Source organism: Lethenteron reissneri, chromosome 49 (assembly GCF_015708825.2).
Source record: "Lethenteron reissneri isolate LAM-NWPU_2019-01 chromosome 49, ASM1570882v1, whole genome shotgun sequence".
Taxonomy (NCBI): Eukaryota; Metazoa; Chordata; class Hyperoartia; order Petromyzontiformes; family Petromyzontidae; genus Lethenteron; species Lethenteron reissneri.
Window position 1 is genome coordinate 918332 of NC_083827.1, and position 14477 is coordinate 932808.

At 48.9% G+C, this 14477-nt stretch overlaps 1 protein-coding gene across 1 annotated transcript in view; it reads left to right on the forward strand.

Moving 5' to 3' along the window:
* The window catches only part of LOC133354855 (piezo-type mechanosensitive ion channel component 2-like), a 238104-nt gene that overhangs the window by 24050 nt on the left and 199577 nt on the right, over positions 1 to 14477 (forward strand). The window contains exon 2 of the mRNA XM_061572007.1: positions 10670 to 10765. Coding sequence (XP_061427991.1) covers positions 10670 to 10765 — 96 coding nt within the window. The remainder of the gene's footprint in view (positions 1 to 10669; positions 10766 to 14477) is intronic.

The window sequence follows — 14477 nt, forward strand, 5'->3', positions numbered from 1 at the left end:
CACGTGTGCCACAATGCGAGACGTCAACAGTGGCTGTTCTACGGACGGACTGGTGCCCCACCATGGAAATGTGGAATTTCCACTGCGAGCTTAGGGCAGCCAACAGACCTGGACACCGCCCAACGCCCGTTCTAACAGGGAGAAGACACGCTCACTTTGGATGTTGAAAACTAATAACGGATAATTACGTCTGGTCCTACGTACGTGCGGTTTCTGCAATCTCGCTCATGTTAAACCAAGTCTCTCTGACGGTGCATCCTGTAACAGGGAAATCCCATTGGGCACCCGCGTGGCTGAATCAAGGACATTGTGCATTCTTTTTAAGAGGCCACTTTTCAATTAAAAATCGATTCCTTTTGCTTTAAAATACATCTGTTGAGGCCGTTGCGTAGCTTTCACCGATTGATTCGACTCACAAAAGGTGTGTTCACACGGCAGTTGTCTCGCACGAAGACAAAGATCCCCCGTATAGCCTGAACACACTGGTATGGCAAGAGCTGTTAGCGAGCACCTCTGAAGGCCGGCACAGTATGTGTGGGGGGTGGGTGGCTAGCACCACGCCCGACCGCCTTTGTCTCTCCAGTGGCGATGTTTACACAACGCACCAGGTACTCGTTTGAAGCTGAGTCGACCTAGGGGAAGCACAGGATCGGTTCACATATCATCACTGGCGTTGACCGTGAGTGGGAATCGAACCCGGATTGCCGGGTTAGTAGCTCAGCGCGATAATTGCTGCACGACCGCTAACCTGCACACACGCACCCACGTGTACACGCACACACACGAACCCACGTGTACACACGCACCCACGTGTACACACGCACCCACGTGTACACACGCGCACGGACGCACACACACGCACCCACGTGTACACACACACGCACCCACGTGTACACACGCACCCACATGTACACACGCGCATGGACGCACGCACACGCACTCACGTGTACGCACGCGTGCACCCGGCTGGCTAAACGTCGACTTGTATGTCACGAGCGCGGCGTCACTGCAGAGACCACCCTGCTCTCCTTCACTCAGGTGTTCCAGGTGATGAGTAATAATTCATGAGGTGAGTAGTAATCAGGAGAATATCGATTATTTTACTCTTTTAATGTTGCGCACTTTGGACCGTGAGTAGCTTTCAATCTGCGTGTTCACTGATTTTGGTATTTTCGGATTATTAAAAGGGTCGAATGATCTCCCTGATCAAACCAGCAATGGGGCGGTGCTCATCTCCTCTGACGGGCCCTGGGGGGTCAGCGGTGGGAAACACCACATTCCTATGGCAGGAGCCAGCCTCTGCCAACGATGATTTCAGAACAGCGCTCCTCACTCGATCAATTCCGAGGCAGGAGATGGGATGAGTAAAACCACCGTGCGGGGAGTGAACTCCCAACCTCTCGATTGTGATGCAAGTGCTTGAACCATGGTCCGGCCACACGTGACCGGAATGCATGTCCCAGTACTCATGTAGTGAGTTCAAATGAGTCGCAGACGTACTCTTTGGAGGCAACACATTAATTAACACCAACATTCGGGGTAACTGCCCCTTAACAGAATAACAACCTATGGTGGTGACCACCAGGCTAACTGCACTAATTACAACGTAACTGCTAAAACGGACCGGACCACAGCTCGGGTCCAGGTCCACGTGTTGGAGACTCTGTAGGACGTAGGACGTAGACGAAGGTTTCTTCAGGATGAACAACAACGCCGGTCCCTTTGGGGGACCCGGCTTAGATCCTCTGCGGCGTGGCCGGCTCCGCCCTTGGCCACGACCACCTTCCAGAACCCTCGAGCAGGATCTCGGCCTGGTTCACGTGACCACCCCCAGCACCCACTTGGGGCCCCTCTGTAGACTTGACCAGTCACGTGTCCTCTGGGGTCAACCAGAGTGCCACAGCCTCCAGTAACCCCTTCCCTATGGCCAGCACTCGCACGCCCGATCCTGTAGGGCTGGCACTGCACGCCAAGTGCGGTGCCATCCAGCGCTATCCATCAGCGCTGACCGAGCCCCTCTAGGGCTGGTACTACACCCACACCATAGTGGTGTCCGCGATGTCGCTACACCGCACGCCGTGCCTCTCTAGGGCCGGCACTACACAGTGACATCCCGTGATGTCACTACCCTAAACTAAAACTATCAATATTTTTAAAACTTTAATTCATTTTTAACCAGGTAAGGCCCACTGAGCTATGTAGCTCCTTTTCAGAAGCGACCTGGCCACAAAATGATAACCCAACGAAGATTGCTCATCATCGTGTGGTAATGTATAGAAGCCAAATACTCTAAACGCGTGATGTTGATTCTAAATGTGTAAGGAAAAACCGGAGGACCCGCAGAAAAATCCACGCGACCACGTGGGGCCGGGATCGAACACCACGACCTCCTGTATACCTGGCGAGGTAGTTAACATCTCGCCACCGCGGCGCCCAGGATGAACAGTGCTCCGTTCATAAGCGTCAGGGCAGAGGCGACGGGATGCAGCACGGGCTGGCTGCAGGGCTCCTCTGTGCAAAACCTATTCGAGGCTTTGTGTGAGGAGGACGCAACGCAGGACTTGAGTGGCACTCGTAACTTTCTTGTCGAGTTCCCGGAGCGCGACCGATGAACACGGCACGTGGAGACGGGCGGCCGAGGGTGTCGTGGAGAAGCGAGAGGAACGGAGCTCGCGCCACCGCGACTCTCAGCTGCGATCGCTAAACTCATCCACAGCCTCCAAAAAGGCCACAAAAAACCATTGCAAGCCCCTCGGTTGAGTGCGAGTCCAATTCCAGCAGTGAGAGCCCCCTGGGGTCTGGCCACGCCACGCAGTACGCCGCCCACACAGAGGGTGACCAGGCGGGTGGCACCGCGCCCTGCAGCATCGACTCGCAATCAGACACCGATGGGTTGAAATCCCGGTCAGGGATTCAGCCTGGCCCAACCTTCCTCGAGGGTGTATAAAATAGATACCACTTTGTGGAGTTTACTTGCTTGTTTACGTGATTGTGTACTTTCTTGCTTACTTTCTTGTCTAGTTGTCTGTGTACTTGCGTGTTTCCTGGTTTATGTGTTTGTTTACTTGTGTGCTTAGTGCAATGCGTTCACGCCGAGCCAGGCGGTAGCTTCATCATCTGCGAGACGACGCTCAGCCGGCTGAGCGGACGCGGAGTTTTTTGTTTGTTGACGATTATCGCCATCCTCTGCCCTGCGCCACAGCTGCAGGCGCTGTGCCGCCGTGGGGGGACCGGCTCGCAGCGCACCGGGGCGAGCAATCCAGAAGTGGCCAGTGTGAATCCCCACCTCCTGGCGCGACAGTGGAGTCACATTTGTGAAACCTCCCGCAACCTCCACCCAGCGGTGCACCACGCTGAGTCGATTGGCGGCAGGGCGTGCGCGGCGCGGTAAACTGTGGGTACGCACACCTCTTCCAAGACGTCTGCCCAGTGTGGAAGAGTAGACCCTGGGGAGGCCCTTCCACCAGCAGCAAGCAGCGTGAGCGGGTAGTTGCAGCGCTGCTTGAGCATGAAGAGTGTAGGGCAACCGCCAACCACCACAGCGGGAATGTGGAATTGTCTGCGCCACTATCTCGGAGCCGCCCATAACGCCCCGCGCGCGATCTCCAACTCTCCGTCCAGACGAGCGAACCAGGGGTCGCAGGAGTCACGGGGCCTCGTGTCTGGCTCAAAACATCGGAGCTGCCTGGCCACAGCCGTGGGTGGCTCTGCGAGCCACAGCCGTGGGTGGCACGGCAGAGGGCTCATGGCCACACGAGCAATCTGGAGGTCGCCACCTCCGATGAGCACGGTTGGCTCACGTACGGTGCGAAAGAAGTGCAACATACGCACTCCGCTCGTGGCCACGCGCGCTCCACAGACGCGCGGCCGCGTGGTACTCACGGGGAGAGCCGCACTCCGAAATCAAATCTCGGGGCATCTGGAGTCAATTCCCAACTCGTGGTGGACGTCTGCGAGTCACACCGAGTGTGTGTGCGTGCCAGCTAGCGAGTGTGTGTGTGCATGTGTGTGTGGGTGTGAGCGCGTGCGTGCAGTAGGGGAGCGGTAGTGTAGCAGTTCGCACGTTGCGCTACGAACCCGGCGACTCGCGTTCGTATTCCCTCTTGCGGCCAATACCAGTGACGATTATATCTGAACCAGTCCTAGGTCTCCCCTAGGTCGACTCAAATGAGTACGTGGTTATGTGTAGTAAAACATCGTCACTGGGAAGACAAAAGCGGCCGGGTGTGGTGCTGGGCACCCACCTCCTCGTGTGCCGTATCGGCCTTCATAAGTGCTACTCGCTAACAGCACTTGCCCCGACAGTCTGGCAAGGCTACATGGGGGATCTTTGTCTTTGTGCGTCTCTCTCTCTCTGTAACTCTGTTAGCGAGCCCTCTCGGATTCCGCGGCCGTATAGGGGTCGCGCGGTCCTCCCCGCTGACAATGTTCACGCACACCACGTCAGTTAAGGCTGAGTCGACCTAGATGAGACCCAGGACAGCCTCAGATAACTCTTGTCCACGGTAGGTGCGGACCTTGGTGGTCTCTAACAATAGGTGATCACAAACAATAGGTGACCACAAACAATAGGTGATTTCTAACAATAGGTGATAACAAACATAGGTGATCTCTAACAATAGGTGATCTCTAACAATAGGTGATCTCTAACAATAGGTGACCACAAACAATAGGTGATCTCTAACAATAGGTGATAACAAACATAGGTGATCTCTAACAATAGGTGATCTCTAACAATAGGTGATCACAAACAATAGGTGATCTCTAACAATAGGTGATCGCTAACAATAGGTGATCGCTAACAATATGTGATCACAAACAATAGGTGATCTCTAACATCAGGTGATCTCTAATAATAGGTGATCACAAACAATAGGTGATCTCTAACAACAGGTGATCACAAACAATAGGTGATCGCTAACAATAGGTGATCTCTAACAATAGGTGATATCTAACAATAGGTGATCTCTAACAATAGGTGATCACTAACAATAGGTGATCACAAACAATAGGTGATCTCTAACAATAGCTGATCACAAACAATAGGTGATCAAAAACAATAGGTGGTCTCTAACAATAGGTGATCTCTAACAATAGGTGATCACAAACAATAAGTGATCTCTAACAATAGGTGATCTCTAACAATAGCTGATCACAAACAATAGGTGATCAAAAACAATAGGTGGTCTCTAACAATAGGCGATCAAAAACAATAGGTGGTCTCTAACAATAGGCGATCTATAACAATAGGTGATCACAAACAATAGGTGATCTCTAACAATAGGTGATCTCTAACAATAGGTGATCTCTAACAATAGGTTATCTCTAACAATAGGTGATCTCTAAAAATATGTGATCACAAACATTAGGTGATCTCTAACAATAGGTGATCACAAACAATAGGTGATCTCTAACAATAGGTGATCTCTAACAATAGGTGATCTCTAACAATCGGTTATCTCTAACAATATGTGATCGCTAACAATAGGTGATCACAAACAATAGGGAATCTCTAACAATAGGTGATCTCTAACAATAGGTGATTGCTAACAATAGGTGATCCCTAACAATAGGTGGTCTCTAACAATAGGTGATCACAAACATTAGGTTATCTCTCACAATAGGTAATCACAAACAACAGGCGATCTATAACAATAGGTGATCACAAATAATAGGTGACCACAAACAATAGGTGATCTCTAACAATAGGTGATAACAAACATAGGTGATCTCTAACAATAGGTGATCTCTAACAATAGGTGATCACAAACAATAGGTGACCAAAAACAATAGGTGATCTCTAACAATAGGTGATAACAAACATAGGTGATCTCTAACAATAGGTGATCTCTAACAATAGGTGATCACAAACAATAGGTGATCTCTAACAATAGGTGATCTCTAACAATAGGTGATCGCTAACAATATGTGATCACAAACAATAGGTGATCTCTAACAATAGGTGATCTCTAACAATAGGTGATCTCTAACAATAGGTGATCACAAACAATAGGTGACCAAAAACAATAGGTGATCTCTAACAATAGGTGATAACAAACATAGGTGATCTCTAACAATAGGTGATCTCTAACAATAGGTGATCACAAACAATAGGTGATCTCTAACAATAGGTGATCTCTAACAATAGGTGATCGCTAACAATATGTGATCACAAACAATAGGTGATCTCTAACAATAGGTGATCTCTAACAATAGGTGATCACAAACAATAGGTGATGTCTAACAACAGGTGATCACAAACAATAGGTGATCGCTAACAATAGGTGATCACAAACAATAGGTGAGCTCTAACAATAGGTGATCACAAACAATAGGTGATCACAAACAATAGGTGATCACAAACAATAGGTGATCACAAACAATAGGTGATCTCTAACAATAGGTGATCACAAACAATAGGTGATCTCTAACAATAGGTGATCGCTAACAATAGGTGATCACAAACAATAGGTGAGCTCTAACAATAGGTGATCACAAACAATAGGTGATCACAAACAATAGGTGATCACAAACAATAGGTGATCACAAACAATAGGTGATCTCTAACAATAGGTGATCTCTAACAATAGGTGATCACAAACAATAGGTGATCTCTAACAATAGGTGATCTCTAACAATAGGTGATCTCTAACAATAGGTGATCACAAATAATAGTTGATCTCTAACAATAGGTGATCTCTAACAATAGGTGATCTCTAAAAATAGGTGATCTCTAACAATAGGTGATCTCTAACAATAGGTGATCACAAACAATAGGTGATCTCTAACAATAGGTGATCTCTAACAATAGGTGATCTCTAACAATAGGTGATCACAAATAATAGTTGATCTCTAACAATAGGTGATCTCTAACAATAGGTGATCTCTAAAAATAGGTGATCTCTAACAATAGGTGATCTCTAACAATAGGTGATCACAAACAATAGGTGATATCTAACAATAGGTGATCTCTAACAATAGGTGATATCTAACAATAGGTGATCTCTAACAATAGGTGATCACTAACAATAGGTGATCACAAACAATAGGTGATCTTTAACAATAGCTGATCACAAACAATAGGTGATCAAAAACAATAGGTGGTCTCTAACAATAGGTGATCTCTAACAATAGGTGATCGCTAACAATAGGTGATCACAAACAATAGGTGATCTCTAACAATAGGTGATCTATAACAATAGGTGATCACAAACAATAGGTGATCTCTAACAATAGGTGATCCCTAACAATAGGTGATCTCTAACAATAGGTGAAGACAAACAATAGGTGATCTCTAACAATAGGTGATCTTTAAAATATGTGATCTTTAAAAATATGTGATCACAAACATTAGGTGATCTCTAAGAATAGGTGATCACAAACAATAGGTGATCTCTAATAATAGGTGATCTCTAACAATAGGTGATCTCTAACAATACGTGATCGCTAACAATAGGTGATCACTAACAATAGGTGATCTCTAACAATAGGTGATCACAAACAATAGGTGATCTCTAACAATAGGTGATCTCTAACAATAGGTGATCTCTAACAATAGGTGATCACAAATAATAGTTGATCTCTAACAATAGGTGATCTCTAACAATAGGTGATCTCTAAAAATAGGTGATCTCTAACAATAGGTGATCTCTAACAATAGGTGATCACAAACAATAGGTGATATCTAACAATAGGTGATCTCTAACAATAGGTGATATCTAACAATAGGTGATCTCTAACAATAGGTGATCTTTAACAATAGCTGATCACAAACAATAGGTGATCAAAAACAATAGGTGGTCTCTAACAATAGGTGATCTCTAACAATAGGTGATCGCTAACAATAGGTGATCACAAACAATAGGTGATCTCTAACAATAGGTGATCTATAACAATAGGTGATCACAAACAATAGGTGATCTCTAACAATAGGTGATCCCTAACAATAGGTGATCTCTAACAATAGGTGAAGACAAACAATAGGTGATCTCTAACAATAGGTGATCTTTAAAAATATGTGATCACAAACATTAGGTGATCTCTAAGAATAGGTGATCACAAACAATAGGTGATCTCTAATAATAGGTGATCTCTAACAATAGGTGATCTCTAACAATATGTGATCGCTAACAATAGGTGATCACAAACAATAGGTGATCTCTAACAATAGGTGATCACAAACAATAGGTGATCACAAACAATAGGTGATCACAAACAATAGGTGATCTCTAACAATAGGTGATCTCTAACAATAGGTGATCTCTAACAATAGGTTATCTCTAACAATATGTGATCGCTAACAATAGGTGATCACAAACAATAGGTGATCTCTAACAATAGGTGATCACAAACAATAGGTGATCACAAACAATAGGTGATCTCTAACAATAGGTGATCACAAATAATAGTTGATCTCTAACAATAGGTGATCTCTAAAAATAGGTGATCTCTAACAATAGGTGATCACAAACAATAGGTGATATCTAACAATAGGTAATCTCTAACAATAGGTGATATCTAACAATAGGTGATCTCTAACAATAGTTGATCACTAACAATAGGTGATCACAAACAATAGGTGATCTCTAACAATAGGTGATCTTTAAAAATATGTGATCACAAACATTAGGTGATCTCTAAGAATAGGTGATCACAAACAATAGGTGATCTCTAACAATAGGTGATCTCTAACAATAGGTGATCTTTAACAATAGGTTATCTCTAACAATATGTGATCGCTAACAATAGGTGATCACAAACAATAGGTGATCTCTAACAATAGGTGATCTCTAACAATAGGTTATCTCTAACAATATGTGATCCCTAACAATAGGTGATCACAAACAACAGGCGATCTCTAACAATAGGTGATCTCTAATAATAGGTGATCTCTAACAATAGGTGATCTCTAACAATAGGTGATCTCTACCAATAGTTGATCACAAACAATAGGTGATCACAAACAATAGGTGATCACAAACAATAGGTGATCTCTCACAGCAGTTAACGATAAATACTAAAATAAATAAACAAGCAGACAAAACACTTTCACACATCGGTCCCCCCCCCCACATTAAAAAACATGTTACGTATTTTTGACACATCCCATCAGCATGTTTTCCTGGCTAAGTTTCAGTCGATAATTATTGCACATAAAAGCGACGTGAATGAGACAGAGAATGCATTTCGATTCCTCACTCTCGTGGCGGCGAGCGAGAGAGCGAGGTGTGTATAGTGCCGCTTGACTCATCTCAGATGGAGGGGGAGGGGGCTCAGGCAACGACCGTGACAGAGATTGACCGTGACAGAGATTCACCGTGACAGAGATTCACCGCTAAGCAGGAGACACGACCTGGGGTAGGGGAGCCAATGGGACGTTTGGCGGTGCAGGGCCGAGCACACATCTCGAGCGCCGGCCCTGGAGGGAGTTCCATTTCTCGACGAGAGGGCTTCGGGAGAGAGTTCACGTGGCGTGGGTCTGCATGGCTATGTATGTGTGTTGAATTTCGTCTGCAGCGTACGTAGCCAAGCCTTACGAAACGTAGGTGCGGGGGGAGGACGACAAACTCAACAAAAAAAACATTTCTCAATAAATTAGTTTGTCAATCTCGATGATGGTTTAAAAGTGCCATGGCTCCAGTGGCTTCCTTATATCGGATGGGAAGAGCGTTCCAGACGGCCGCAGAAGCGCATCTGAAAGCGCCGCGCGATGCGGCGACAGCCGCCTCTGTTCGACGGCCAACCAGAAACAGCTGCTGCTGCTGCTGCGAGGATGGCCACCGGGGTGGGGGGGGGGGTGCGATCCGGGTGACAAATCAGCTCCACTCCATCATCGCGCCCCTGCGGTGCATTGCAGAATTTAGGGCGGTGGGATTCGCGGAGAGCGCGATGGTGTAGTGGGGTTATGGAAACTGTTAAACATTGCTTAGATTATTTTGCTACTATCAATATCCACACGATGAGCCAACTTCGTTGAGCTATCATTTGTTGCCAGGTCGCTTCTGAAAAAGAAGAACTCAGTGGACTTTACCTGCTAAGATGAAAATAAAACATCATGGGACCTCCTGTTCCAGTACCAACATATGAGAATAGGGTTTTCCCCGTTTATCTGAGTATGTTTTTTGTTTGCATTTGACCACAAGCATTGTGGTTAATGCAGACATGATTCCTTGTAATAGGTTTCAGTTTGGTGTTTAAACAACAGATAAAAGGCGAAACCCCTATTCTCATGAAAATAATAGTTTAGTTTTATTTGCATATAATATAATTGATTTGTTTACCATGTCCAATACTTTGCACTGCTATTGTGTTTGTGGACTCTTTGTTGTTGTAACCTTGTGACGCGCCCCTTCTGAACAGTTGTGAAAAAGAGCGTCAGAGCTCATCGGATTCCTCCAGAGTAGCAGATAAAGAAAGAGTCTGAATCTGAGCCTTGTACTCTTTGGGTGTCATGAAGCGGCACGAGCTGATCGATGTTTTCAGCGAATCGCGACGTCCCTCGGATTATCGGGGGATGAGAGGAGGGGGTCCGATGGCAGCGACAGCGGCAGGAGTCATCCTCTGGGGGGCGATCCTCAGCGTCGATGCCAATCCCCAGACGTCGTGGCGGACTGGGACGATGCTCTCCGCCTGACCATTAAATCTCTCCCCCCCCCCCCCGTTCCCGCAGCATGCCTCTTCCGCTACAACGGACTCTCCCTCGTCTACCTCGTCTTCCTCCTCCTCATCCCGCTCTTCGCCGAGCCAACCAAGGAGACCGTGAGAGGTGAGGCCTCCACGAGACAGAGGCGGCGAGGCGTGCGCGCGTGGTGGCAGTGACGAGCGTGACGGATGCCACCGTGGGAAGTGGTGGCGCAGTTAACGCCGCTGGGCGCTTCCATGCTGATTGACCTGGGTCCGCTCCTTGGTCATGCAGTCGATGAGTGGTGTCAGGTGGCGCTGTCCTGGACATCGCCGAGGTCATTGTGGCCTTCAACGAGCGAGTCCCTGTCGGGGTGAGCAAGCGTCACCCCCTGCCCCACGTGCTGTGGGCACGCGCGCCCTGTGGAGCGGAACGGGGCTCCCCGCGTCCGTCTTGCACCCTCAGGGGAGCCCGGCGCCCGTGGGTCCCCTGTGGCCCACGGGGTCGGTGCAGTTGCACCGCCTGCACACCGCGTAGCTCCGTGCATGGTCACTTACCCATCTCGCCCAACCACAGACAAAGATCGCCCATGTAGCCTTAACAGACTGTCGGGGCAAGTGCTGTTAGCAAGCAGCACCTATGAAGGCCGGCACGGCACACAAGGGGATGGGTGACTAGCACCACACCCGGCCGCCTTTGTCTCCCCAGTTGAGGCTGAGTCGACCTATGGGAGGCACATGACCGGTTCAGATAATCGTCACTGGTGTAGGCCGTGAGCGGGAATCAAACCCGGGTGGCCGGGTTCGAAGCGCTACAGTGGCGCTGCCCCCACCCCCATCCCGCACGCCCCCAGTGCCCCCGGGGAGCTGATCCGCAGGGGTCATTCCCACCCGCTCGGCGTGTCCGTCCCGCGACCTTCGCCGACGGGCATCGGTGATGGCCCACGGCAGCGCACGGGAGACTGCTGCGAGCTCCGCTGCGGGTCGGCGTGGCGGTGGTGGCCGTGGGCTCTGGTGCATGTCGCTCATCGTGGGTGCTTCTCCTCCAGTGTCACCCCTCCCGCCGGCCGCTCTGTGTGGGATGTCGCAGCTTCTTCCTTCTGTGAGATGAATCATTGTCAACATCACCAACGTCACGGCGATGGTGATGATGATAATGATGATGACTACGCAGTGCACCACCTTGTGTGAACATGAACAGCTCCGGGCGATGTTGCAGAGCCACTTTTGGATTCACGTCTCTGTTGGCCCGCACGGCGTTCACCGCACGGCACTCACACCACCGCTGTCCATTCTCACAGCTGCATTGCGTCACATTGAGTGAATATCCGGAATGTCCTCGTGTGTGGCTGGGCTGAGATGCAACTCGTCACAACTGAGAACGGTGATGGCTCAACCCAATGCCTCTGCCGCGTGTTCTTTGATCCACGGCTGCCTCTCCGTGTGTCTCGGTGTCATTATGAATGTGCACCTCTCCTATGCCACGTTTGCACTTTTCGGATTTTATTCAACATGTTATTTGTGTACTGTCCACGTGTACGGTCCATCGCACCTCTGATTAGCACGGTTGGCTACGCACGGTGCGAAAGAAGTTCAACATACGGCACATCGGTCATTGTAAGCAGTGTGTAACTGCTTGCAATGGTCAAACAAGTGACGGTAAAATCATTACAAGGAGATGGATTATTTCCTTACAACGTTACACGCGACCCGTTTGCAATCGATGTAACATCGGTCTCCGGAGCCAATAAGCCAAAGGGATCAAACGCATTCGCGTTCCATGCGTGGAGAGACAGGGAACTGAGTTGCGGGTTTATTTTGCTTTGACTGTGGCCGAGGAGTCTCCGTTAGCCCACCCGGGTGTAAGAGGGGGCACAGGCGAGCGAGCTGATGACAAAACAAGAACATGTTTGACCCTTTTCTGGCAATAAAAGAGGAGTTGAGATGTTTAAACGCCATGTAGACGAAACCGTTTGCAAGGCACCAAGAATGCACGGACTCGTGGCAAAACACGCAAACAACGACGCACACGGAAGAGGGATGAGGGCACGGAGCGATGCGGAGAGGAGCCGGGCGGCTGGGCCGCGTAAACGAATGAAGCAGAGACGGCTGGGCAGGGAGATGAACGGCGGCGCGGGGTGGAGGCGGCGCGGTAACCGAATGAGGCCGAACAAACCGCGTTCCCGACGTGCGCGGGTCAATGAATCCACGCCGCGTCTCTCCCCCCCCAGCTCCCCAATCGTGTTGTGCTGAAGCAGACCATCAATACGACGCAACTCAATTCGGCCTCCTCCGTGATTTAATTGAACCCCCGTGACGCTCCGTTGAGATTCACGGAGGAGCCGAACTGGCAGTGCGAGTGAATGCTCTCTGTTTTATTTGGGGGGGGGGGGGGCTGAGATTCTGGGGAAGCCGTGACGGCGATGGGGGGGAAATCACCGACGGCGATGCGCTCCAACGACTGTTTGGTCATAATGTGAATCTGACCCACTCGATTGCTCTTTTGGGAGGCAGTGCTGTTTGTTTCTGGCTGCAAGATGTTTTGGGTCTCTGGACCTGTGCTCAGCAACTGCTTACAAAACACGCACACACACAAAGTCTCATGCCCTGAGGGTCTTGGCGAAGAGTTAGCCCTTGCGTTTCATTTGGGGTCGAGTGGGTCATGAGTTCTAGCTTTCGGACTAGGGAGGCCTTCATCCACCAGTGGATTGATCATGGCTGATGAAGATGATATCCAACAAATATTCAACTTCCTGCCAAACGCGCCTGGTAATTCCCGAATGCACGGGCAGATGACCTCCATCTGTAGTGCTCCTTGGAATGCCGCACTCAACAGCATCAGGAGACTGAGGAGTATTTGTTGTTGTTGTTATTATTATCATCTGTTGGTGAGATATGACGAGAGGGCCGCGATCACTCGTACGAATGTTCGCAGCGTCAACGGCTGAGCGCTTTAGTCAAGTCTCTGACAGGGCCGGTGAAGTCACGGTGGCTATGAGATGTTAACTACCAAGCCTGGCACACAGGAAGTCGTGGGTTCGATCCCGACCCCTGTATATGTGGAGTTTGCATGTTCTTCCCGGGTCGCGTGGACTTTTCTCCGAGTCCTCCGGGTTTACCTCCACATTTAGAAACACACGTTTAGAGTGTTTGGCTGCGATACATTTCCACGTGATTAGCCACTTCGTTGAGATATCATTTGTGGCCAAGCCCCTTCTGGAAAAGAACTAAATAGCTCACCTGGTAAAATAAAATGAGTTTAGTTTTAAAAATAAAATAGTTTAGTTTTAGTTTAGACTTTCGTGGGTAAATATTTTTATTATTATTGTTATTAGTTAGGGTCAACTTGGCACATCATCCATTTGATGTCAATAAAATGAGCAACACTTTTTTGAGGCAGTAGTCATCCTGGCTTCCGTCATAGGAATGTGGAGGTGTCAGCACCGACTCAGAGCCTCTGACGGAATGCAGCGTTGCCGCAGGCACGTGAGGGCCAGGGAGACACGCAGGGAGACACACTGGGAGACACTCTGGGAGAGACGCAGGGAGACACGCAGGGAGACACGCAGGGAGACACACTGGGAGACACACTGGGAGAGACGCAGGGAGACACGGAGGGAGACACGCTGGGAGACACGCAGGGAGACACACTGGGAGACACACTGGGAGACACGCAGGGAGACACGCAGGGAGACACACTGGGAGACACACTGGGAGAGACGCAGGGAGACATGGAGGGAGACACGCTGGGAGACACGCAGGGAAACACGCAGGGAGACACACTGGGAGACACACTGGGAGACACGCAGGGAGAAATGCAGGGAGACACACTGGGAGAGACGCAGGGAGACACGGAA